Source organism: Grammomys surdaster, unplaced genomic scaffold, assembly GCF_004785775.1.
Source record: "Grammomys surdaster isolate TR1022 unplaced genomic scaffold, NIH_TR_1.0 63, whole genome shotgun sequence".
Taxonomy (NCBI): domain Eukaryota; kingdom Metazoa; phylum Chordata; class Mammalia; order Rodentia; family Muridae; genus Grammomys; species Grammomys surdaster.
The window spans coordinates 8,319,113-8,344,838 of NW_021604565.1; the positions used below are offsets into that span (position 1 = coordinate 8,319,113).

The window sequence follows — 25,726 nt, forward strand, 5'->3', positions numbered from 1 at the left end:
CAACTTGCAGGTACAGAGTACTTACAGAAAATGAAAATAAAAGTGTCTTGCAAATATCAATAAAGAAGTTATCTTCAATACAGAAACCTATGCCAGTAGCAAAGATATTCTAAAGATAACATTTCACACAAGTAAGAAAAGTTTTTATAATAGAATACATTTTCAGAGTTATTTTTGTACCATAATTAAGATCTATGGAACTCATTTTGGGCTTGGGGGGGGAGAGGTTTGTTCCACTACTAATATATTAACTAAGGCACAAAAATAATTGGAAAAAAAATAAAATGACTACATAATGAAGAGAAAGCCACTTTGACAATTTGACAATGAAAGACAGAAATTTTCTTTTAATGCACAGAGATTTATTTATCACATTGGTAGACAAAAACCGTGCTGAGTTCTAAAGACAAATAGACAGTCATAGAGGGAATACGATGGACTTCCTGCCCTCAGTAAACTCACCATGCTTTAGAAGGAACTGTAAGACTCCATCGATCCTTAGCTTACTGGGGACACCCTTAGTAAACCACGCGGGGCCAAGAATTGATGTAAGAAGCAAGAGAAATTTAATGTTCCAACTAATTGGGGTCGCCCTACACAGAGGGTGGAGTGGCAACCCCGGACAACCCGTTTGGTCAGTTTTTATACAGTTTTTAGGGATAGACTAGAGAAACAGAACTAGACACAATATGATTGGCCGAATAATGTAGCTTTTAAACTGATTGGTCCTTAGTGAATGAGGTGGCAAGGACTTCCCTTGTCTGTGCCAATGGTCCGTCCTGTGGAATGTATCTGGACCCATAGGTTGGTTCCCCCTGTTGTCTGAGGAATGTAAATTAGCCTCTCTCTTCCAGAGGGACAAGTGTTCCAAAGTTCCTGAGCTGACATCTTCAGAACAATGTACCTTTTCTCTGTGTTTTCTTTTTCCTATGGGCTATCCCCATTCATCTCCCTGAGTTTCAGTTTGAAGCAATGACTTTGGCAATTTATATAATACATTTAGCATGGTTTGTGCCATTATGACATTAGGAAATGCCATGTACATGCAGATATAGATTTTAAAAACTCTTTTAAAGAAATACCAAAAATATCTAGTAACAGGAATTCAGTCTTTGGCTCCTTTGTCTCTACCTATATGGTGTCTACAGGACATTGTCTTTGTATTTTCACAACAGAAAGGATGTAAACAAACATGTATTTGTCAGGGTATTACTTGCAACATGAGAGTTCTTTTGTCTCTTTTATAGGTATGGAAAATAAAAAATTCTATATTTAATATAATAATTAGGGTAAAACATTATTAGTATTTTATTTGTAGGTATTCTATATACTATCTTATTTGATTAAAATAATTACTCATTTTCCTTGAGGTTTTCAAATTTCAGAGACCTCATCTTCATAAGGGTTGTTGACATGGCCACAGGGCACTCAGGGGTGAAGCCACCAGTGTTCTTAAGGACCTTGCCATGGCACAATTCTCTCTGTTTACCATGCAAATAATTGAAAGAAATGTTCTGCAGGAAATCATGGTAATTTTACATATTATTTTATGATAAAAGATTTTCCAAACTGCTTTGTGATTTGGAAATCGGAAAACTGAAGCATAGTCTGATGAGGTCAGCAGCTTAAGTGTGGACAAAGGTAGACTTCTGGTGTCTCCCTACTATTAATTAATTAAGTGAATTTTGATTAGAGCATGCCAGGTGATAACCTAGTCAATGAAAGCTACTCATAGCTCTGTAGTTTTCTGTGCAGTAATGACCAAAATAAATGGTTAATTTCTAGTGAAAAGAATATACTATGAATGAAATAGTTAACACTCAGATTTTCTAAAGGTGAAGCACACATTTTACTATGCAAAGCTTTGCTGACTTGCCATCTCTACAGCTCAATTTGTCTCATTATTACTTTTCTTCTTCTCAAGGGGTACACCTCTACCAGGAACACCTAAGGCAGTCATTTCAATACTTCCATTTCTCTATGCCATAAACAGAACTTTCCTGGCTAGGTACTATTGCAATGCAGTGTCTTTTCTGTGATGAATTTCCTGATTAATGGTGGAGGGCCTATAGTCAGACTGAATTCAAGTCCAATTAAGTCCTCAGCGTTACCTGCTATGTCAGCTTAGACAATCAACTGAAATTTACATTTATTAATATATATAATATATATAAATATATATATTAAATCATTTATATTTATTTCATCTTCAAACTTTCCTAATAGCTGTACATATATATAACAGTTCTGATACACCAATAATGTGATATATTTAACATCTTACTGGGAATAGAGAAATGGTTCAGAGGACTGGAGTTCGATTCCCAGCACCCATGTGACAACATACCTGTGACTCTGGCTCTGGAACCTGATACCCTCTTCTGGCCTCCACAAGCATCTGCATTCATATTTGTATATTCAACACAGAGATACACACATGCATATAATCAGAAATTTAGTTTTAAGTCTTAAGAAAAAGCAACATGAAGAACATAGAGTATTATTTTGTCACCACTGAATACATGTTCAATAAATGTTACTAAGAAATTTCTTCATTAAGCCAGGTGGCCAGGAGGGAACAGATGAGTGTGTGTGTGTGTGTGTGTGTGCGTTTAGCTAGTGAACAAACTCAAGGCCTCCTACATGTTAGGCAAGTCTTTGAAGTATTTTTTAAAAGCCAACTGGCAGCTAGTTAACCACACATAAATAAGCAGTCACTGACAATAATAAAAATAAAAAATCTAGTTGATATTAGTAATTGCTCTTCTTGGAAACACAGTAGAGTACCTAACTCAGAGAAATGAAAATAAAGCTTATATACATATGTGCGTAACATAATTATACATAATAAACATACCACGAAAACAACCAAATGTCTTTTGGAGGTAACATAAATAAAAGATACTAATCACAGACGGCTTACATTTAATAAAGAATTCAGTATTAAAACATGTAAAAGCTTTGATGAATTTTGAAAGCATTATGCTAAGTGAAAGAAGCCTCACAAAGAACCCCATACTCTGTGGTTGAATCTATATCAATGACCATAATAATCGAATCTATAGAGACAGAAGGCAATTAGCTGTTGCCCAGAGCCATGAGAGTGAGAGTTCAGGATGGTTGTGGGCAACTAAATTAGTACAAGATTTCCTTTTCAGCTGAGGAAAATACCCAAAGTCAATTATAATGATGGTTACATAATTTTGTGAATATTTTAAATACTCTTCAATTGCATTTTAAGTCAATAAAATATTTAGAATATGATCTGTATCTCAATCAAGTCCTTAAAAATAACTATATATTTTTTTACAGCTAACAGGCACAGTAAAACAGAGGCAAGGCTCAGTGTTCTTCACAAGCTAAACATACTAGTATTTATGATGTATAAATTATGTTTCTTCCTGCTCTAACTTATAACAACTTTCGGTATCATTTGTCACTGTTTCCTCAATAATTGGAGGCTTAAATTAAACATTGAAATTCGTGCCTTCTTTGGTTATTGCCTGAATGCCTGTGCTTCAATCCTTCTGAGCATCCTGCGGCATCTATTGTTATTTTAAGACCAAAGAAAGGATAGGGTACTAACTGGGTAGGCAGGAATTTGAGAAAGACTTTACTTTAAAAGAAAAAAGTAAAAGAAATTCTTAATAGATAGTGCAAAAGTGTTTGTGAAAAGCTGCTTCTCTGAAGCTGGGCTCAGATCTGCCTCACTTGTGACAAAAAGGCTCCATGTGCTATTAGTGAAGCCATTTACCTTTTGCAGAACCTATCACATTTACTGAATACTATCTTGTTCTTGAACCTTTGATTAGTCATGTGTACATTCAGAACTATTTAGTACTTGCTGCTGACTCGTGTACAATGTCATCAAAGGCTTATTATCTCTAAGGACCAAAACCACAGTGTACAGGAAGAAGTTTCTGCAATCTACTCTAGAACAAAATAAGTATTACTGATTAACTCATGATTTTAATACATTTTCATGTATAGAGCAATCTTCCCAACCTCTCTCTGTCTGTCTCCTTTCTTCCTACCCTTGTCATCCCCACATACACATGTACAAAATTTGTTCCATGATTTGAATAATGTACTTATAAGTAAAGCTACATAGAATATATCAACTAAAACATTTTCATCTTTTTTGCTTGTTTCTTTGTTTGTTTTTGTTGTTGTTGTTTTAGAGACAGGGTTTCTCTGTACAGCCCTGGCTGTCCTGGAACTCACTCTGTAGACCAGGCTGGCCTTGAACTCAGAAATCTGCCTGCCCCTGCTTCCCAAGTGTTAGGATTAAAGGCGTGCGCCACCACTGCTCAGCTTATTTTCATCTTTTTTTTAAATACCTTAAACACGTGACCCTAAACAGATGCACATTTTCTTCATTCACTGAAAGAATTAAATTGCTCTTTTGGAGAAAAGTGTGTGAGTGTGTGTGTGTGTGTATGTGTGTGTGTGTGTGTGTGTGTGTGTATCTAATTTTCACAAACAGCTTTTATGTCCATTGTTTTAAGATTATCAAGTTGCTATCACTAAGGATCATCGTCCCAAAAGGAAGGAATAAAGTGGCCCAGTACATAGTATAAGTGCTTGCAGGAAACCATGATACTTGCAATCTACTCTGAATCACTCATCTAAATAAATACAGAAAAACTTGGGCAGTTAGGAAATTAACTCCCTTGAAGATGTGCGACTAAAAGGCAGAAGTATATTCAGCTAAATATTAAAAAGTAATGTTCTAAATCAAAATAGGTCTTCAGAAAGATCACTTTGGGTTTCCTAATGCTTGCAAAAAGAAAAATAAAAAAGACTGAATTACTCCAAAGAAAGGCTATTTATAAATTTCCTTTTGAATTACTTAATTTTGTATGTTACAATCAAAATGCATGACAAAAACGGCTTGAGGGGAAATACTTATTTTATCTCAAAGAGCTATGGGAAATCCTACTCCATCAATGGTGAGAAAGGCATGATGGGGAAGCTGAGTTCACATCAGGGTAGCAGAGAGAGAAGCAGAAAGACGTTAAGAATAATACATCTCCCACATTCAACTAAGCATCACCTCCCAATCTTTCTTAACAAGGTGCCATCAGCTGTGAACAAAGCATTCGAACATGGGACAGCAGATTCAAATAATAGCATCCTTGCAACTATTTTTAAATAATTTGTTTATGACATTGGAAGGAGATTCTTAAGGAATAGTCATCACTGAAAAATGTGATGCTTCATCACAAATATTGCTTTTAGCTATTTGATTTTTCTAACAAAAATATAAACAAACAAAAATCCAATAATGAAGCAGTATTCCTTCCTTGAATCTCTTCCCACTCTAGAGTTAACTATTACTGCATGGTGATGATGATGATAGTGGTGGTGGTGGTGATGGTGGTGGTGGTGGTGGTGATATATTATGATCACAGAAGTTGATTTCTCCAATTATTTCTCAAAAGATATTGAACTGCTTCTTATTAAAATATAGTAATTTTAAAATTATAATGTAAACAGAAAGAATTTCAGCCTTTTCAACTGCTATATAAAATAAATACGATAGAGTAAATTCTAAATGACAAATTCTGATATTTGCATAATTCTCTTTTAGGTTGTGAATCTTGCTTTAAAGGTACCACTATTAATTCCATAGAAAAGCTCTGGTGAGTGCTGAAAGCACGTTGACAAAGATGACTTACAAATGGTCTGCACACATCATGTCAAGAAGGCTTGGTACCCAGTATCTCACAAGGGAACACTGGATAGTTTCAGTCTCTGAAGATAATTGCCTTCAATAAAATAGTATTCTTCCTAGGCTTGCCAAATGACCAGTTAGAAATAGTAATAGTCTTGGAAAACTATACCCAACAGAGATAACAAATGTCCTAAACTACTTTACCCACACCAGCTACAGACTTCCAAAACTCAGACACTTCTCACTTTTCAATAAAAGACCATTGCATCAATAAATGTTGTCAACATATAGGTAAATGACCAAACAAATCTACAGGGTAAAGTAGGTTTAAGTTTCCTCAAACACCTCTATGAACAGACAAAATAAGGAGATTGAGTTTCACATTGAAGTATTTGGCACATATTTGAAGGGAACGTGTAGGAAGGGGGCCCACCAACATACGCTGGAGGTGTAACCCTAGGAATATTAAAATGAATCAAAAAATAAAAATAAAAAAATAAAGATTGAATTCAAGGTTTAAAAAAAGGGAAGAGAAGAGAAAGAAAGAATAGACGGTAGGTTGGGATAAATGAGGGTCTCGGTCACAAAAATATAGAATGGTTTAAAATAAGAAATAAAGTATAAAAATAGAAAAATAATAATAACTCAAAGCAACAAGCTATTTTAAACAAGTCTGATAGGTTACAGGTGATTAAGACTTCTCCAGGAGTTCTAAAGTGCTAGGAAAAACAGAGGTGGCCCACTCTCTGGGAGAGAGGCCTTTCTAGCTGTTCTGGACACCATCTCCTTCATCATGTCAATGGGAAACTAGTACATCACTGCCTGATGACCTGAGTGAATTAATGTAGCCCCCAAAAGGGGCTTAAGTTGCAAGCACCAGCACTAAAACTGATAAATATTCTATCAGTCAATCCTGGTTAATATACCAAACACCCAAACATGCCAATACAAGGACAGTGCTAAAAGCAGAATTCCATGGTTACAGGAAATAGTCAGGTGACTGCTTACCTATCAGTTTCTACTCTGGCTAATAGATGGCTTGTTTAAGACTGTCATTTCAGTGCATGACATTTGTGTACACAGACCCACTACTCTGGTCTCACCCTCCCTGCCTACACTTTAGGAAACCTACTGGTTTAAACATCTGAAAATGATACCCAGCATGATGGTGCTGAAGACCAAGTGGTAAAGCTCATCAGGTGCCAGCCTCTCTGCTTTCCTGCACCCTGCTTCTGTTGTCCTCAAACATAAAAAGTTGTTCTTATTGATGAAAGAGGTACAGGGCAAGTCAAGACCAGGATCTTATTTTCTTCGAGGACCTTTGAAGCCCCTGCATCTGGGTCTCTTCGCAGGCTTAACTGATTGTATCTAAGTCCTTGGAAGACTGACGGGACAGTTTCATGTAACATTTAACTTCCAGTTTTGGTTAGTAGATGTTCTTTCTTCAGACAGTAAAGCAATTGTAAAAGAGAAAAAAATTGAAGAATAATAATTTCTCAATCTGGTTCCACTGTTAATAGGTTATCTGGCATCATAAAAAGGAATACTTTTAGAAAGAGTCTCTCCAGCATACCATTAATCACGAACCAATTCCACTGATAAATGAAGATCTTTTAGAACAGAATACATAGTTACAAAATAAAATACTCAATATTGCAAAAGTGTAAAAGGTATTCTCCAAAAACCGGTGTTACCATGCACTTGAGTCTATATTTGCATTCCCAACCTTATTTTGCATTAATTTCCATCATCAAATATCTGGGTATATATTCCTTCAACCACAAGCTCCCTCTGTACTACTCCTTAAAAATTGCTTGACAGGGTCTGAAAAGACAGTTCAGTCTCCAAAATGCCTGCTACTTAAGCATGTGGACCTGAGTTTAAGTTCCCTATCTCCACAGAAAGACCTTAGGATGCTGGTGTGCACATGCAACCCCAGCACCGGAGAATAGTGAGGGTTCAAACAGGAGAACACATGAAGCTCATTACCAGCCAGCCTAGCTGAATCCATGAGTGTCAGGTTCAGTGAACGACCCTATTTCAATAAAGAAAAGTAGAGAGCCACAAGGTCAAACACCTGATGTATACTTCTGGCCTCTAACAATATTTGTAGATATGTTTGTGTAGATATTTTTACCTGCATGTCATGTGCATGTCTACACTGACAAGTACATACAACATGCACACAACACAGACAATATCATGCCACACACACACACACACACACACACACACACACAATTTGCTTGAAGAGCAAATATTGTCCCAACTTACTCCTTTCTCAAGATGACAGGCCAATATATGTTTTATGATATCAAATACTTCCATTGATAAAAAGAACTTAGGTGAATCTATGTTTTATATTCATATTATACCTATACACTTTATATTAAATATATATGTTATAAAAGAATTTTTTCTCATAGGTAGAAAAAACAAGATTTGTTTCTTTCATGTCCTTTCTCATAATAGGATCTCACTGTGAGCCAGGCTGAGCTCCAAAGTTTCTTACCTCAGTATTGCAAGTCCTGACATTATGTGTCACCACAGCTCAAAAGACATGGAGTTATAAATTAAATACTGCATAACCAAGTGTACATAAAGTATTACTCTCCATAACTGTTAACTGTGGTGACACTGTATGGTGAGGCAGCATGGTGATGTTCCTTTAGATGGAACTCTCCCTGCACTGTAAAGTATTTTTGAGTGTGTTTTCCAGGACTCCAGTCATCCTGGTTGTGTACAGCGGTTGACTCAGGTTGTAACTGAATATTCTTACTGGGTTTTCTTCATTTTTTTCAATAACACAGAGCAGTATGTTTGTATTTGAAGAATAACTATGAATGTGTCAACCAATGAAAGCTCTTTCTTGAATTAAACTTGTAAACAAAATTCTCATCTTAAACTGATCTATAAATTGTCATTATGCAATAGAGTAGAGTATGATAAGATACAAATAGGATTATTGTGTGTCTATGGACAATTCAAGATACCTGGAACATTTAGACTTTTTACTAAGTGTAGTTGAAAAACGCAGGGACACATAGCCAGATTGAACTTGTAATTTTTATGAATATCCCTGAGTCCAAAATTCATGGGCAATTGTGAACAGCTATGTTTGAAAATACAACCTCAGAAAACTGTCTCGTCACAACACTTAGGAAGTCATCTTACTATCCACCACCTTATTTGACAGACTCACCATGCAGTTATATCCAGAGCCTGATACACAGTAAGTGCTCAATAAATGCTTTTCTGGTTATTTGAGACAGGGAGCAGCATATTATATAGGTCTTCTTCAAATAAAGCTGTGACCCTGGGTCAGAATCAGTCAATACATCTAGGTTATAGAGTCCATGCAAACATTTCCTGATGGTAAGGGGTTGCTATACCCCCGTGGTCCGGTTCATTCTTAATAAATCACGTCTTCTCAGGATGAAAGCTCCCGACAGTATGAGGAGAAATCACCTCTAATGCTTGGGTTATCTGAATAATGAATACATCTCCATGTCTGTGTGAACTCCACCTTAGCCTGGGCTAGACTCAAAGCAGACTTGCTAAAGCATCTGCAGTAGTGCTTGGCGAGGCCAGATGTTCTGGAAGCAGAATTGTGGTCATTATGCACATGCCAGCTCCTCCTCACTCCACCCCTGGCCAAGACCCTTTCAGCAGTATGAGGCCTGCTGAACATATGACTGTGGTTGCATTGCTGTGTAGCAGGCCTTTGAGTGCTTCAACAACTGCATAACAGCTCTACGGGAAAGGGACAGATTGAGCCAAGGAAATTCTCATGAAAGTCCAGAATTATGTGGTAACACGTGGTTCATTTTACTTAAAAGACCTCAGGACAGGTCACAGATAAGCCATTTGATACTTCTGGATAAAGTGTGTCAACATTCCAGGATAGATAGAATAAGCATAAAATACAAAAGTGTAATGAATTAAAAAGTACAAGTTGACTTGTTCCTGAGACCTGGAGAGAACAGTATCGTCAAGCTGTTGACATTTGTGAGGTGGGTTTCTATGGTGACAGCGGTAGTGGTTGTGTGTGTATTCAGAAGCAGCAAGTAAAGGAAATTCTAGGAAAGGGGAGTGCTCTATGTGGTCCTGACTCGGAACTGATTCTCTGAGCACTGACCCATCTTCTCTCACCCTAACAGAAAATTTTTCAAGACCAAAAATGCATTAACAACAGCTCATCCTGAAAAAGACTAGAAAGGCATTTACAACTGCAGATGCTTCTGTTTCCCTTAATTAAAAGAAAGCTTACTTAGATTTGCTTAGGAAGTTAGCTAAGCTTGCAACATGGAATAGAAGATGCAGGTGAAAAGCAGAGTGGCATCATAACATATACAGGGGGACAGACGCACAAATTAAGGGCAATCATACAGAAAACAAAGATAAGAGCCCTCTGATGCCACATTTTCATTTTTAAGAAAGATTCAGCCTAAGTTTGATAACAATTTCAGATTGTTATTTTATTTACCCTGACATGGGTGTAAGCTTGGCTAAAATTAGTCATCCCTGGGGATTAACATCTGTTTATATTTAATAACTTGGGGGTTGTTTTTCTCACCTTGGGGGTGAAAAAAAAGATTCTCATCTCACAATATATCTTAGTACTTGCCACATGAGTACAGTTGCAGGAGCCTACACTTGTACTGAAGTGGCCTGGTTTGCACACGGCTACAGTTCAAGCAATATGATGCTTAGAAACAGAAGACCGTGGAGTCAGGAGGGCCAACCAATCATTGTGTGACCTGAAAACACCCATGATTTATTAGTTGTTATTAGCTACCCAGTTTCTCTTTGTTTGATCTGTGTATTTATTAGTTCTAAATATTATGCAAGCATGAATTGTTCCACTGTAGAAATTACTTTTTCAACCTCTGCCTGTCTTTAATATGAGAATACAATGGAATAATTTGAATTGTGATTACTTACAAAATAATCCTACAACTGTTATTAAATTTCACACTACTTTTCAACCTTGAAATGAACATTAATGTGAAACTAATACAAAAAAGTACAAAAATATTTCTATACTCAGGTTAATGTTTAGTCAGGAAAAAGAATAAATTTTATCTCTTAAAACAGCTTTCTTCATCTAAACAAATGTCTAGAATAAGATTAAGAAAACCCTGCTTAGATTTCTCACAGCATCCACATATTGCAATTTCCTTTTACATAGTGACCTTTATGCAAATGTGTTCTATACCATCTCCTGTGAGCTTTCACCATCACACAACGACACCAGTGACTAAAATGCTACATGTCTGGTTTATTGGATTTTAAATTGCAAAGTTGGACTTGAGCATATAGTTGGAAACCAGTGGCCCATCAATACTTTCAAACCATTCAGTATTTTCTACTAGTAAATACAGCAAAGGGGTAGGCAATGCCAATTATTCTGTGGTTGGTTTATATCCTATGCACACATTCCTCACTGTGCATCTTTCATTTTCTTCCACGTCCTCCCTTCCCCTTGAGTTTTAATTCTAAACCTGGATCCTTTCTTTAATCTATATCATAAATAATGAGAAACATTGAAAACTGTTCCTTGAGTCAATGTTACCCTGTAAGTACCTAGGACTAAGCTTCATGTGTGTAAGAGCTCGTCATGTCCACAGGCTAGTGCTTCAGTGCTTTCGGCCTTTGTGACATCCAAATAGCAAACCGGCATTGAGAAACTCAGATAGCCTCCTTTGCCTCACTCTGAGCACAGGCAAGGAGGAAACCTGCTCATGCAGTTAAACTTTGAGTTTGAACCAGGAAAGCTTTGAACACTCACACATTCACACAGTAGGAGGACTGTCAGTGGGCATGGACAGCTAAGCATGGGCATGTTCCATACAGGGCAATAGTTAAGTCAATAGGCTGGTCAGAAAAGCCAGCCTCACAAAGCCAAGAATATTCTCCAGGTTAGTCTGGAATACTGCCCAAATCTGCCTTCATTGTCCCAACTTTCACGTCTAATGCTAAGTAGCTGTCATTACAACTTTCCACCAGGGCTCATTACAGAAGCAGAACAAATTACAATGCATTTTTAAGATGAAGGCTGAGAGAAAGTGAAGGAGGTCCTTCAGCCACTCCTCAGGGGCCTCATTAGTTTCTGACATCATACAAACATTTAGTAAGGACCCAGTATGTGAAAACCAGCTCACTAAAACTTTTAAGAGACTATAAAAGCACGAAATTTTAAAAATTATAATTTAGCCTAGTAAACTGACTACCTTAAAACCACAGTTACATATTTACATACGTATGTCTATGGTTATTAACTTGCAAGACCAATTTTAACTGTCTGAACACTTAGCATTTATTAGCCTCACTTTAAATACTCATCCAGACATTAAAAGAGAAGATTAAGGATAATGAAAATTTTTCTTTTCTGTTTCATTTTTCTTGACTAATTTTCTTTCATCATTAATGTTTCTGGAGAAAAACATATGCCAATATAAGATTTTTTTAGAACTTCAGGGAACTTCACTGGGAAAAAAATGAGGAAGATTTTTAAACAATGACAGAGTTGGTTTATAGAAAAAAAAAATCCTAGGAAAGTAACACTGCCAAAAGTGAACACAGCTCTGTTTTGTTTTCCCAGTCAACTTTAGAAATCGACATAATGGTATTTTTTCCAGTCATTGTTAGCACTAGACATAACACTATTATTTATTTATTATTTATTTATTCCCCATATGGAAAGATCATCAACACATTCTGCCTCTGGGTTCTTTGCCAAAATACCATAGCCCACAAGCTGTCTACCTTAAACATAAAAGGAGAGGTGTTGTTCTGTTCAAATAAAAGAATTAATTTTTACTACCTTGCATCTAATGTTAAATCTACCTAAATCCTGCCAGATACATTAAAACGACATCTGTAAAACAGATTTTCATGAAACTGATCAGTTTAAAGGTAACCAGCTCTGGAGACGATGCTTTTATGCTAACCCTTAACCTTTAACCTTTACCCTCCTTGAACAGAGTAAAGGCACATAGTTCTCTTAGGCGATGCTTCTTCAGCTTGACAGCACAATAAGTAGAGTGTTTTATTCCAATTGAATTGACATGTCGCCACATTTAGAGCGTTATGAATCAATATGTTGTCAATAATGAGCAAAGCTGTTTGCTTGCAGCTCTGTATCTGTCTTACAAATGCAGCTTGCCACGTTCCTCTACTGTCTAAATAATTCACAATTCAAAATGGTGCAAATTAAACTCTTAATAAAAATAAATTTTACAGAGAAGACTATTGTCTAGTCATTAACTATGAAACTATTTTAAGTCTAATTTTAATATCTAAGACATATGATAAACTATGATTTTTTTCAGGCCCTAGCCAATTTGTTAGGTTCTCATTTAAAAGCAATTAATGTTACTTATGAACCAATTTTATTTTGCTGAAACAAGCTAGCCAAGCCAGTCTCCTCATCACTGTGCTTGAAATACTGTATGTCTGAATCAAATATTCTGAAATGAATTTGGAAATATTATGTTTAATACACAACTACTCAGTTTTAGTTTTTCTATTCTAGAACTATACAAAAATAGATGAACTGTCAAGTAACAGGCTTCAGGTTTCAGGACTCAAGTGGTTTTGGTGTTCTTTAAATTTTGTGTAACTTTTTCATAGTAACTTTTGTCTACTGATATTAAAGCACGATATTAGATATACTTCGCTAATTAAGGGATAAACAATCGAAGGGCACATTATATGTTTTACAGGATCGTTAAGATAGGTATTCATCTTCTTCTTGTGGGATCTAATGTGCTTTGACATTACAGCCTTCTTTAGGATCAAGTGTTTATCATAATGGGTCTTTATCAATTTGAAGCCATTGTCCAACTGTACCTCTAAAGGAAATTCAAGACGAAGCCTGGAACTTTGTAAATGGCCCTGCAGGAATAAGGTGGCCAAAACATGCTTATGGAAAGAATTGCATGAATTTATACACACACACAGGCACACAGACACACACACACACACACACACACACACACACCCCTATACACATATGGAGAATTGTCAGACAGTTTGATTAAATAAGCTATTCTAAGAAAATAAAGAACAACACTCTCTCCCTTTCACTAGATTTCTACCTGAGAGTAATAAAATAGAAAAATCTGTACATTTATATCTCTTATGCACAACATGTTAATTTAAAGTGTTAGAGTAACTGCATGAATATAAACATAGTTCATGAATATTCTATATAGCTCCCAGGGCCTAAATCTATTATTTATAAAAATTTAATGTTTGGTTTTTTTCTCCTAGGTATTCTAAAACTTTTAATAAGTCAGGTATCAACAGAAAAAAAAATGTAGGCAATTGAACAGTTGTCAACTGTTGCTGCAAAAGCCATGAATTATAATACAATTAATCCTTTCTATTATATTTTCAATAGCACTGAGGTAGAAGCACTCCATCTTACATTAGGGTCTGCAGCCCTCACAAACAGAGCAGCCCAAATCTAATGCTTTCATTATCGATCCACGCAGTGCCAATAGAGTAGGAACAACGTTACAAATTCTCACATCAAGACTGGTTTTTGTGCATAGTACATCTATCTAAAATTTAAACAGGAGCAACTGAAGTGCACAGCACCAGACCAATGCAAATACATAATTCCTGAGCCTAACCCACATGGCCACATCTGCTTTTGCAGTTGTGCTTGCAATTTTAAATAGGATTAGAAAAGTTATAGGTACTATAATTGTTGGTTGACTCCTGATAGTATAGTTACCACTGATTTCTAGTATAAATCAATAGATAACACTTGCAAAATGGATTTTGTAATCATATTTAGAGCTTGTTACAATGACTAATGGTTTGCAATATTTTCTGAATTTTAATATCCTCTAGACAAAAGAAGTTTTTTTAATAAGTAACCAAGTTATTCATCATAGAAATGAGTGTGCTACACTTGTACAGGAACCAAGACCATCAAAACAATTCAGTGAACTAACCACAAAAAATAAATTCATCAAACATTAGGCTTCAGAAAATATCAAGACAAGTTGTGCAATACATGCTGTTCATTACTTTCATGCATGAATAATGTCTGCATAGTTTTCCTCAGTAAAGATAAAAGAGCACTTGTCATCTTAAGAGCATATTTATGTAGGCTACACCCTTTGGGGAGGAGAGAAAACATTACTAGTGTGGAAAACAATCGTGTAAAAGAACAACAAAGTTTTCTTCAAGAGATTTCCAACTGATGCTAAGTAAGAGTGTGTTCATTCTATGTCACCAAAAGTACACATACACAAATGTTCTGTTTGGATGATTCTTGTTTATTACCAAACAAATGATACATTTACAGTGTAGGTACTTCCTGTGTCCTCTGTTCCCTATACTCATTAACACTTACTAGTATTCTGTTTCTGTTTTCTAAAACAATAAATAAAACATAACCTTAAAGTACCATTTTCTTAATGACAATATTCAGAAAATGTTTTTTTGTTGTTGTTGTAATAGGAAGTCTGTGAAGCAATTTATGCCTCTGAGAGAGGTGGAAAAGGGGTAAGAGGCAAGTCCCTAGTTTCCACTGGCGTGCATTCCATATACCTTTAGGAATGGTGATAGAAACTGTGCATTTTGATCCTTGCATCTGCCCTTTCATCTACAGTTTATACTCCCAACTCTGAAATTGTTAATGCCCTTGTCTACTGTATGCCAATGAAAGTGGATGGCACGGCTTACCTTGTAGAGTTTCAGGGCCGCCTCATGCCTGTGATTGGTAGTATGCAGACGTAATTTATCCACACTGTTGGTGTAGTAGTCACAGGCGTTGCACTTTAGGTGAACGGGGTTGCCAATGGCAATGCACTTCAGCCTCCACTCGTTACTTTTGCCCCCTTCCTTGATGTGGGCCACCAGCTGGTACTTCTGCATATGCTTGTCAGTCTTGCAGTGGAGCTGGAAGTTGGCTTTGAGCTGTGTGTTGTAGTTGCAGAGCTTGCACTGGTAGATATCTCCAATTACAGCTCTCCATTCCTCTTCAGGGAGAGAGCGCTCACTGTTCACATGCACACTTAGAGCCTCCAGGCTGTCAGAGGTGAATTTGTTGCAAACAGCACACTGGAATAGCTTCAGCGTCGGGTCACTGATATAAGGTGACAGCTCTCCTGCAGTAAGGAGGGACAGGTCATCACCCATTAGTTGACCACTGGCAAGCCGGATTTCAGGCGGCAGCTCATTATTTACTACAGGGGAAAAATTAAAAGGAAAAATAGAGACTAGAAAACACAGTACACATGAAAGAATGTAAAAAAAAAAAAAGTCTCCACAAGGAATGTGCTTTCTCTAAAGCTTAAACTATAAAAAGCTGTAATAGGATTGGATCAGGGTCGATTACAATCATCCCTTTCAACTTCTAAATTCCCTCATCAGATAGCTTTAATTACCCCTACTGAGCATGATGTCATCCTGAAATTTGTATTTTCCAGCACAATAAAGTTGATCAATACCATAACAAAACAGTCACATGTTTGTGATTTAAGAGCCTAGATAGACTTACATAAACACTAATTGTTATTTCCCAATTTGTCTTAAAGCTTGATGGGATTTGTCTGATTCTGCACTTGTTCCCTATAATACCCTCCCAAACACCTGGATAAGGTAATGGGATTGTAGGATTAATTATGAGCAATTACAGCCATTCAAATATTTCTCAAAAATATTTAATTAAAATCATGACGGCTTATGTTTGATGTCTTGAGGAACGATCACTCAAAGTAAACTCGCAAATTCTGTCAAATTTATGAATAATGATAGTAAACAAGGTATGTATATTAGCATTTTTAATGGACCTATCAACTGTGGACAAAATTTGCTAACTTCTTTTACGCTGTCACTAATTTCTCAATTCTTTACTCTCTGGATTTAATTTAGCTTTAAAGCAATGTGCCTTTTTGCAGTTTGTCTATGTAGTTTAAGAGAAAGCCCTTTTCAGTGAACAGTCCCCAGTTTGTCAGTGCTCCCTCACAAGATATGAGGTAAAAAATATGATTCAAAACTGACAACAGTGCAGAACAGGAAGTACTAACCAAGTCCTGGTGCCAGAGCCGCTGCTGTGGCTGAGTCGAGCTGGAATGGGTTAATCAGGAGCTGAGGATCTGCGGGATTTTCCAGCTTCATTCCAGTTAGGCCGATGTTCTGAGCCAGGTAGTACTGGTAGAGCTCAGCTTCGGCTGGGGCGAGGCCCAGGTGCAGATTGTGCTGGATCTGTTTCATGTTCTGCTGCAAAAGCATCATATTGTGCATGTGTTTTTCGCTGGTCATGTGAATCCGGAGGTTCCTCGCCACGTTGGTTTCATAGTCACAAACCTCACACCGCCAGGTGGGTTTCTGTTTGGGTTTGGATGGGGAGGGTGTTCCACAGCCACTGAGGCTAGCATTGGGGGTTGGGGCAGAGTGGCCAAACACCTGCTCACCATTGCCATTTTGAAGATTCTGAACATTGTTCAGGTGCTTGTCAGACTGCATATGAATACTGAGGTTGCCTTTGGTAGTGGTAGAGTAGTTACAAACCTCACATCGGAAGGGTTTATAGCCACACGTGTAACTCTCTCCCCGGGCAAGCCTGGGATGAGGCTGTCCAGTCTTACAATAAACACAAGAGCCACCTGGCTCGGGGTGCTTCTCCTTCATATGGGCCTCCAGAGTCTGCTGATATTTGTAGTGCCAGTTACATTTGGGACATTTCAGAGTTTTACATGAGTTCCTCGAGTGCATCATAGTCATGTGACCACCAAGAGACCTTGAAGACCCCAAAACTGTGTCACACTTTGGACACTCAATGCCATTTCCTGGGGAGCCATCTCCTCCAGGACCTGGTGTACCAGGTGTGCTCGGGGTGAAGCCATGCTGGTGCAGAGTCGTTGAACTCTCATCGTCTCCCCGGGTCGTTTCACTGGGATTAGCTGCTGTGGTGCCATCTCTACTGACACTTCCATCTGCAAAGTCCTTGCTACCAATGCCATAGCTATTAGTAACACTGCCGCTGCTCCTTGAGGCAGCAGTCTGTTTTTTCTTCTCTGTGTCATCAGCAATAGTCCCCGAGGAGGACGAGGTACCTTTTTCAATAAATTTTAGCACACTGGATGATAAAGGAGAAATGCTTTGGTTTAAGAGAGGGAAGTCTTTATTACCAATACTATCGGTGAGTTCACCTAATACTTCCTCGTCATCGAGTTCATTGGAATATGCATCCTCTTCATCCTCATCTCCTGGTTCAGTGGGTTCACTTTTGACAGGGCACTCCCCATTTGGGTGTAAGACTGTACTTTCTTTTGGCCTTTCACAGTTGTTCTCTTGGTCTTTGCTCTCTGACATCTTGCTAGACTCAGATGATGAGTGGCTGAGGGAGACAGAGGTAATTGGGGTGTTCACTACTAAACTAGACAGCCCCCCCAGGTTCACTTCAGCCTTTGGCATTTGGGTGATCCCCAGCGGCTGTTCTGCTGAGCTGGAAGGGCTTGCACTTCCCTTCAAGAAGGCAAAGCCAGCCGGCAAAGAGTCACCGTTTTCAACATGAAAAGCACTCCATAACCCGCGGAAGGTTGGATCAGGTCCTATGAGGTTTGTAGTAGAAAAATGGGGATAAACAGAAGTGGATTTTTTTGGTTCCAGAAAGCTTATAAGAGGTTCTTTGTCTTTGCCAATCCCCTGTATTATGGCGGAGACACATTTATTACTGAGGAGCCTCTGCTCCTCATCATTGAGAGTCATCCGATGGTCATGCACAGCATGGGTTACAAAAGACCTGATATAACCAAAAGACAATTTGCACAAGAAACACATTAAAACAGGTTTCCTCTTCCCATCACTAACACAACCATCGAATTTGGACAAGTCCACATTGTTAGGGACATCTTTGGACACACAGGAGTTTTTGGCTGAGCCGTCACTGGTTAGATAGTCTTTCTCTCTCTTGTGTCGGAGATCATAGACACGGAAACTGTGCAACACAGGACCAACTCCTGCTAATGCTGAGGTATTTGGGAAAGCCGGATCGGCTGTAAATGGTTTCCCGAGGGATGAAGCGATATGAAAAGTGTTGATGATCTGTGGGTAGAATGACACAGGGGCCGAAGCAGACTGATCACTCTTCTCTCCAGCAGATGCCAGGGAGTCCAGAAACATTGCTGTTGAAAAGAGTTTGCTGTTTGTCCCAGTCTGTGCATTCTGTCCACTTTCTTTGGAGTCCTCAATTATATAAGCTGACCCATCAGGCTGGTAAACTATCTCCCCTGTTAAGTTTTCCACATCACTGTCCTCTAGCTCGCTGGTCTCACTCTCATCCTTCAGGACAGGAAGGCGGGCATTAGGGCAGTGGTGTTCCATGTATTTCTGTAAACTGGGAAAAGAAGTGGCACATTCGTTGCAGGGTATCTCCTTTGCTGAGGTGACCTGAGTGGCAGCTGCATTCTCAATGCTGAAACCCAGCAAGACTTCACTTTTGCGCTCATCCCCTTTCAGGTTGTCATGTGAGGAGCTGTTTTCCCTGTCAGGCTCCATCCCTGCAACTTTCTCTGGCACCTCATTATCAAGTTGTGTCTTTCCACATAGCTTTGATGTGCTCTGCCCATTTTCCTGCCTTGAGATAGGAGGAGAGTCACAGGTTTCCATGGCAATTGCTACATGGGGATCTCATTTCATCCAGCCTGTCAGGGACCTGGATAAAAAATAGGGTGAGAGAAGCCATTTTTATTAAATAATGACACAGCTCACTAATAGCCCATCACTAATTCACAGCTGCTGTAAACTTGACTATCTAAAAAGTTGAGGGGGAACTTAAAACCGTCACACCTATCTATTACAGGCAGACTTTGTATAAATGTGACAAACAACTGAGATAGCTATCACAGACACTCCTACTTACATTGCTTAGGTGGTTTTGAAACTACTCTGAGCATCACATGAAACCCAAATTTGTCACAGAAATCCTGGCATTTTTTTCATCCTGTTTTCAAAAAAGGGATGCACTATATATAAAGGCCTTTAAATCCAGTCTATCCTAGTAGTATGTAAAGAATTGTCATATGAAAGAAACCGCAGTAATGGATATACAATGCAAATGACTGTTGTTTGTTTTTTTGTTTGTTTGTTTTTACTTTTCCTTTTCTCTGTCAGACAGGGACTAGAAAGGGGAAGTGGGCATGAGAGAGAGAAGAACAAATAAAAGAGCCTTAGTATGGAAAATATTAAAGTCCCAGACCATGCAGGCTAGACTCTTCTCTGGTTTTCATTTGACCAGTAAATCAGCTTACTCCAAATCTTCCCTGTGCAAAGGGTCTCAGCAGGTACCTGGCTGGCTCTGACTGAGCCAATCATCATTCTTCCCCACACTTCAGGCACCTCAATGGGGAACAGAAATTAATATTTACTGTGGCCATTCCTATCATCCTAGGGGACAATCACATTCACTCATTTTGTTTTTAACTACAGTGTGTAATGAACACCATTTCAAATACCATTTGATTTTGTCAGTCCTGGTGAGTCTCCTTAGGGCCTTGCCAACATCTCCCCTGACTTAGTGAATTTTATGCAAGCACTCTAGATGAATACCCTTCAATATTTTTAAAACTTAAATCACATACTTGCTTCTTTTCAGATAAGAGTCACCCAATCAAAGCCTGATCCATTTCTAATGTAAAGGTAAAACACCAAGAGAAAGTTAAGCATATGCAAGTGAAATGTGTGTTCTTCTATGTGCCTGTGCATATACCTGCATGTGGGTGTGTTCATATGCAAACTCCAGACTGTTAGTGCAGTCTGATTTCAGCTGAGCCTCTCTGAGTCTCTGCAGTACACAACAGCTGAGTGGCATGAAACTTTGGTTTTTATTTTCAGCCTATGACATAGACACTGTCTTGCTTTTATGAGACAGGTATGCAAACTTCTCTTAAATCTTAGAATTGAAGGGATCCATAACTTCAAGGCTAACAGACCCTTATTTTAAAAGAATCCATGTTTTTACATATCGTGACAGTTTCAGGAAAAAAAAAAAGAACCTGGGTATTCTACATTACACTGCAAATTACAGCTGTTATTATAGACATTCTGAATCTCTGCCCCTGACACTTCTTCCACCCCTGCATACTGATACAGCCTTCACAGTGTCTGAGAGCTATGAAGAAAAAAACAGGCTGGGTTCACCTACGTTATGGCATATCTTAGTAACTCCTTTTAAGTAGTTTGTTTAAAAGGTAGACATCATTGAAGGTCACAGGCATGCTAAGTAGTAAGACCATGTCAGTAATGCTCTTACTTAAATCAAATCGAATTTTGTTCGCCAAATCAGAGAGGAAATGATTGGTTTATAATATACCAAAAGATCATCATAGATTGATGACAAAATCAAAATTCATTTTGGTATCTGAGACAGTTAAAATGACACTCTAATTGCCTATGGGGCAAACAACACAAAGCTTAGTGTATAATTTTAATCATGGATGAGCTGCAGGTTAATTATCTTCATGGCATGCATACTGCTTTTTAAACTGTGAAATTATTTGATCACAATAAGCATAAAAAGCTAATAATTTTCTAATTAGTCCACAAACATTAATGTTTACTTTTGCATGTACTGACTCTGCATAATGTATATATTTAGAAGGCACTCGAAATGCCTAAAATACAATACATTGCTAAACTGATCTGAAAACCAGGTGGAAGGGAGGCAGAGGCTAGATTTTTGGGATGAAAACGATACTTTAGATCAAAGATTAAACAGGAAGTTCTAGGGACATAGATCATACTTTCCGTCAATGATCAGACCCAGTTTATATATACGTCTAATGTGAAACTGATGTTCTGTACTCCAAAGAGTAAGAAAAGCTGCAAAGCATAGATCAGACTTATGAATTTCTGAGCTATAATAATAATCACATCATTTATTTTATTCATAATAAAACATTATTGCTATCACTTTTATTTTTATCCTTACAGTATTGACTATCTCTATAGTATTTCATTTCAATATTTCTCTACATTGCATAAATCCTATTATTTTCATTTTATATTAAAAGAGGCAGAAGTAAAAATTATGGAAACTCTGTTAAAGGAATTCATATTAGAAATGTGGTAGGATATACTTTGTGAAAAACTTCTATGAAATTTTACATCAAACTACCTATCGATTTTATCTCATTAAGACACACGTTCATCAGAAACCAGGTCAAACATGTAAGTCTTCAATACAATTACAATTACATTTCACTCTAAAATCACCACCAACAAAACTATCTAAAATGGCATAGATAGCAACATATTACCTCATTTTAATATTTTTTATGTAGCCATGGACTTTAACCATAGCAATGTTTGGCAGTGTATTCTGGTGGGACACTTTCTTCTGTGTGGTTAAAAAGCTACTTAAATTAGTATTTTCCATGGCACTAAATATGATGCCAAGCAATTCACTCTCATCATTGCCAAATGTAGTTTTTCTTTTACTGATTGGACTCATGTAGGAAGCTTGTACTAGATTTGTAAAAACCCCAGTATGAAGACTATTTAACTTCAACCACAGAATCATTCCTAAATAACTTCATAATACATTAATTCACTAGAAAAGTTGCTTCACCATCAAAGCTGGCTTCAATTTAATCATCACCAATTTTTAGTGTCTACTGCCAAATATCCCATTTTTGAAAATTACAAAAGCCTTCAGGAAATTCCTTAGAGAAACCTGCTCTAACTTTTATGCTAAATTCAGAGCAATACATACCTGCTGGTCTGCTTAGAGTGTGTGTACACATTTTTGGTATTCTCAGGAATTTGCAAGATCAGTGACTTTGATCCTGTCAAATCCCTTTTTCGGAAGCAGCAGACAATATGCAGAAAAGAACTTTTTCCCCCTCAGCTTCTGCTTTGCTTTCGTCTGCAGTCACTGCTGCCTAAACTCTGCTCTGCTAAATGGGCAAAACCACCTAAGAGGAGCCCTTCTAATAAAGGGGGGTGTTTTCTGCACAATAGGAGAATGCTTTTGTATTCAGCACTCAGAGTTCCCATTAGAACCCAAAATCAGAGGCCAGTTTTGCCTCTGTTTTTTAATTGATGCTGCCCCAGCCCTCTTCTACGGTCCAGTGAGACAGTGTTTGTGAAATGATTAAAAAGAACGTGATCTGATCAAGAGGCCAGAATAATGGGGAAAGAATGCTAGGTTGGCCACTCTGCTAAATTCTGGGAAAGAAGAGCAGGGCACTCCCTCCTCTATTGTTTTTATTCTCCTCTGCCCTCTGCTCTCTTCTAAAACTCTGAGTATTTACTCTCTCTGAAATGTGCTAAAAGTTGTCTGCTTATAAGCAAATTTGGTAAGAAGTTTACCAAAAAGAAAGAAAGAAAGAAAGAAAGAAAGAAAGAAAGAAAGAAAGAAGATAAATAAAAATCCTTGAATTATATCAAGTTTCCAAAAGGTCATCACTGTCTCTGCTGTGGCCTTTTCCCCATTCCAAATCCTCTATCAATATGTCATAGTGAGTTAGGCAAAGACAAAAGAGAGGCGCAGTGTGAAAACGGCACATATATCTAATCCTGACAAAGCAATGAATAGGCCTTCACAAGTATAATTATACTTGTTTATTTGTTGCCACGTACAGAGAACTGATGAAAAAAAAATCCATCAAAGTGGTATTATGCAGACACCAAGAGCTTCTTTTCTTTGCTTACTAAAGCCACATTGAGGCTTAAATTCCTTATTGTTGAATTCAGAAGAAAGAAAAAAAAAGATTTTTGGCTGGATTTTTTTTTTTTTTTGCATCAGTTGCTGACAGATCTTTTGTGTGCTGGGCTGTATTAGTTCACACCGCTACCTCATTTTTATCCATGATGGAATTCATAATTACAAACTACTGTACTGGAGCATGGAACAGGGTGTGGCTCACTGACCACAGGAAGAAGTTAGTCAAATGGTCCTTTGCTCATTGCCTCATTTTGATATAACAAGACACAGTTGACATACCAGGATGGGAGCCCCAATTCTATCAGAAGACACATTTGACCTCAAACCTTGAAGAAGCTTCCCTTCAAGGGAATTTACTACAACTTGTTTATTTTAATCGGGCGTTTAGTATTTCATAGAAAACAGTTGCATAATTTTCAGTATTAAAAATGTTAGCAATGAGGACAGCCAAAGATTGAAAATGCTAAGTAAAAAGGTTTCAAACCCAACTATTAAGGCCCATTATGTCCCAGCAGACACTAAATCAAGGAACTTAACAAAAGCACATTTTTAGAGGTGGGGTGGGGGATTCAAGTAAGCTTTTATTTTTCCTTACAGGACAGAAATATATCAAAGTAAAGGCAATCTCCATAGTTAATGTTTGTGAGCTTTACAATTTAAAACAGAAAAGCTGTAATTTTTCTTTGCTGGCAATCTGGAAACACTCTGGAGTTAATTACAGCTGATTCGGAGTGAACCACACAAACAAAGACCAGTCTATGTCCAGACAATTATACTGCATTAACCAGCTTAGAGCTTCCTGCTGATGTTCCAGGGCTCTTCTGTTACACCCTTCTACCTTCCCAGCACGAGAGAGAATGCTTCTGCAAGAAAGAATTAATGAAGCGAACTGCAAAAGAATGTGTGACGACCTCTCCTGACACTGCAAAAACTTTCCACCCATGTCATGACAAAGGGGAGAAGGTAATTAAGTTTGAATAGAAGGATGTAACCAAATATATTCAGCATTTAGAACAAGCACATTTTTAAGAAGGGAAAGTTTAAAAAGGCAAGTATGTGTGTGTGAGTCAACTAAGTCTTTTTTCCTTGTTTCCCTCTCATTTTTCTCATTAAAATCTAAATTAGTGATTCAGGGCAGATTGGTTTTCCTCTCTATAAATAGAACTCTGGTGGTTGAAACATCGTCTTTTCCATCTTTGATTCGTTTTTTCCCTTCCCTTCTTTCACAGTCTCTTTTCTCCTTCTCTCTTAGATCACATGGAAGTTATGGGACAATTACATAGCATTAAACATATGTGCTGTGGAGCAAATGAGGAGAGGCATACTTTTCCACTAAGTCCAATAGTTCTTAATTAGATTAGTTGTGGGAAATGGGAATTTTACTCAGTTTTCTTTACAACTTTAATCAAACTGCAGCTACTTTGCTTACAGAGGAATCAATAGTCTCTCTTTAACCAAATTATGCTATTATATGACTCATTTTATTTGTTTGCTTCAGGAAAATTTCATAATCAGTGGGCAAGATGAATCCAACACTTTAGCTACCTCTGGAAACAAACTTGGATAATTTCTACCAATAGAGTTGATTTCTAATTTTCTTATTCATTCTAATTGAAAATGAATAGTTTGCATTGGTGTGAGGCAAGGGCCATTATGTTCCTGCAAACTGCAATTATGTTCTGTGCCTTTTTCTGGTTTCTTCTTTGATACTCTTTTGCTAGTATTACAGCTGACACTCAGACTTTGTGGTGATTGCTTCATTAAAGGGTAAGGGGGCCTAATCAGCTAAAGTATTACTAAAAAGCTATTGTTTGCCAATAATCAGACTACACAGATTGTTTTCATCATCTAAAAAGAATAAAAGTATCCAATAATGGCAGGGACCCAGTTATACTTATGTGGTTATCGTCTTCTCCTTTTCTTCACATCACAAAGTAAGGTCAGACTTAAATGATCTGCTAGATAGCTCTTCCCTAAATGATATGTAAGTCTAAAACTCAGCGGGGACTGCATTAAAATACATTCAAATATATTTCCGGGAAGTTTTTCAAGATTGTGTAAATCACTTTAAATTTCAAGGCATCATAATGAGGGACCAATTAGTCTTCCTTCTTGGGTCCCTCCTGGATGTTTCTATCATATTTGAAAGTTCAAGTGCATAATACTTATCTGTGATGCTATAACATGGAATCCTTTCAGCTTCCTTGGGGGAAAACATGGACTCTTCAATCATGTCTTAGAAATGTAAAAGTCAAAGTTGCAATGTCTTTCCTATACCTATATTGTTGATTTTTAAAATGTGATTGACTAATAGTTCTCACTTAAAACAATCCGAATATCTAGATGGTACAAATGAT

General features: G+C 37.5%; 1 protein-coding gene across 2 annotated transcripts in view; it reads right to left on the bottom strand.

Annotated features, from left to right (window-relative positions):
* The window catches only part of Zfhx4 (zinc finger homeobox 4), a 182,271-nt gene that overhangs the window by 140,543 nt on the left and 16,002 nt on the right, over window positions 1-25,726 (bottom strand). Inside the window, exons 2-3 of one of the 2 annotated variants that reach the window (XM_028766685.1) lie at window positions 16,729-19,358; window positions 15,383-15,807 (exon numbers count right to left, since the gene is read on the bottom strand). In XM_028766685.1, coding sequence (XP_028622518.1) covers window positions 15,383-15,807; window positions 16,729-19,312 — 3,009 coding nt within the window. In that variant the 5' untranslated portion in view covers window positions 19,313-19,358. Of the gene's footprint in view, window positions 1-15,382; window positions 15,886-16,728; window positions 19,359-25,726 lie in introns of both variants that reach the window. The other variant, XM_028766681.1, reaches the window with a different exon arrangement.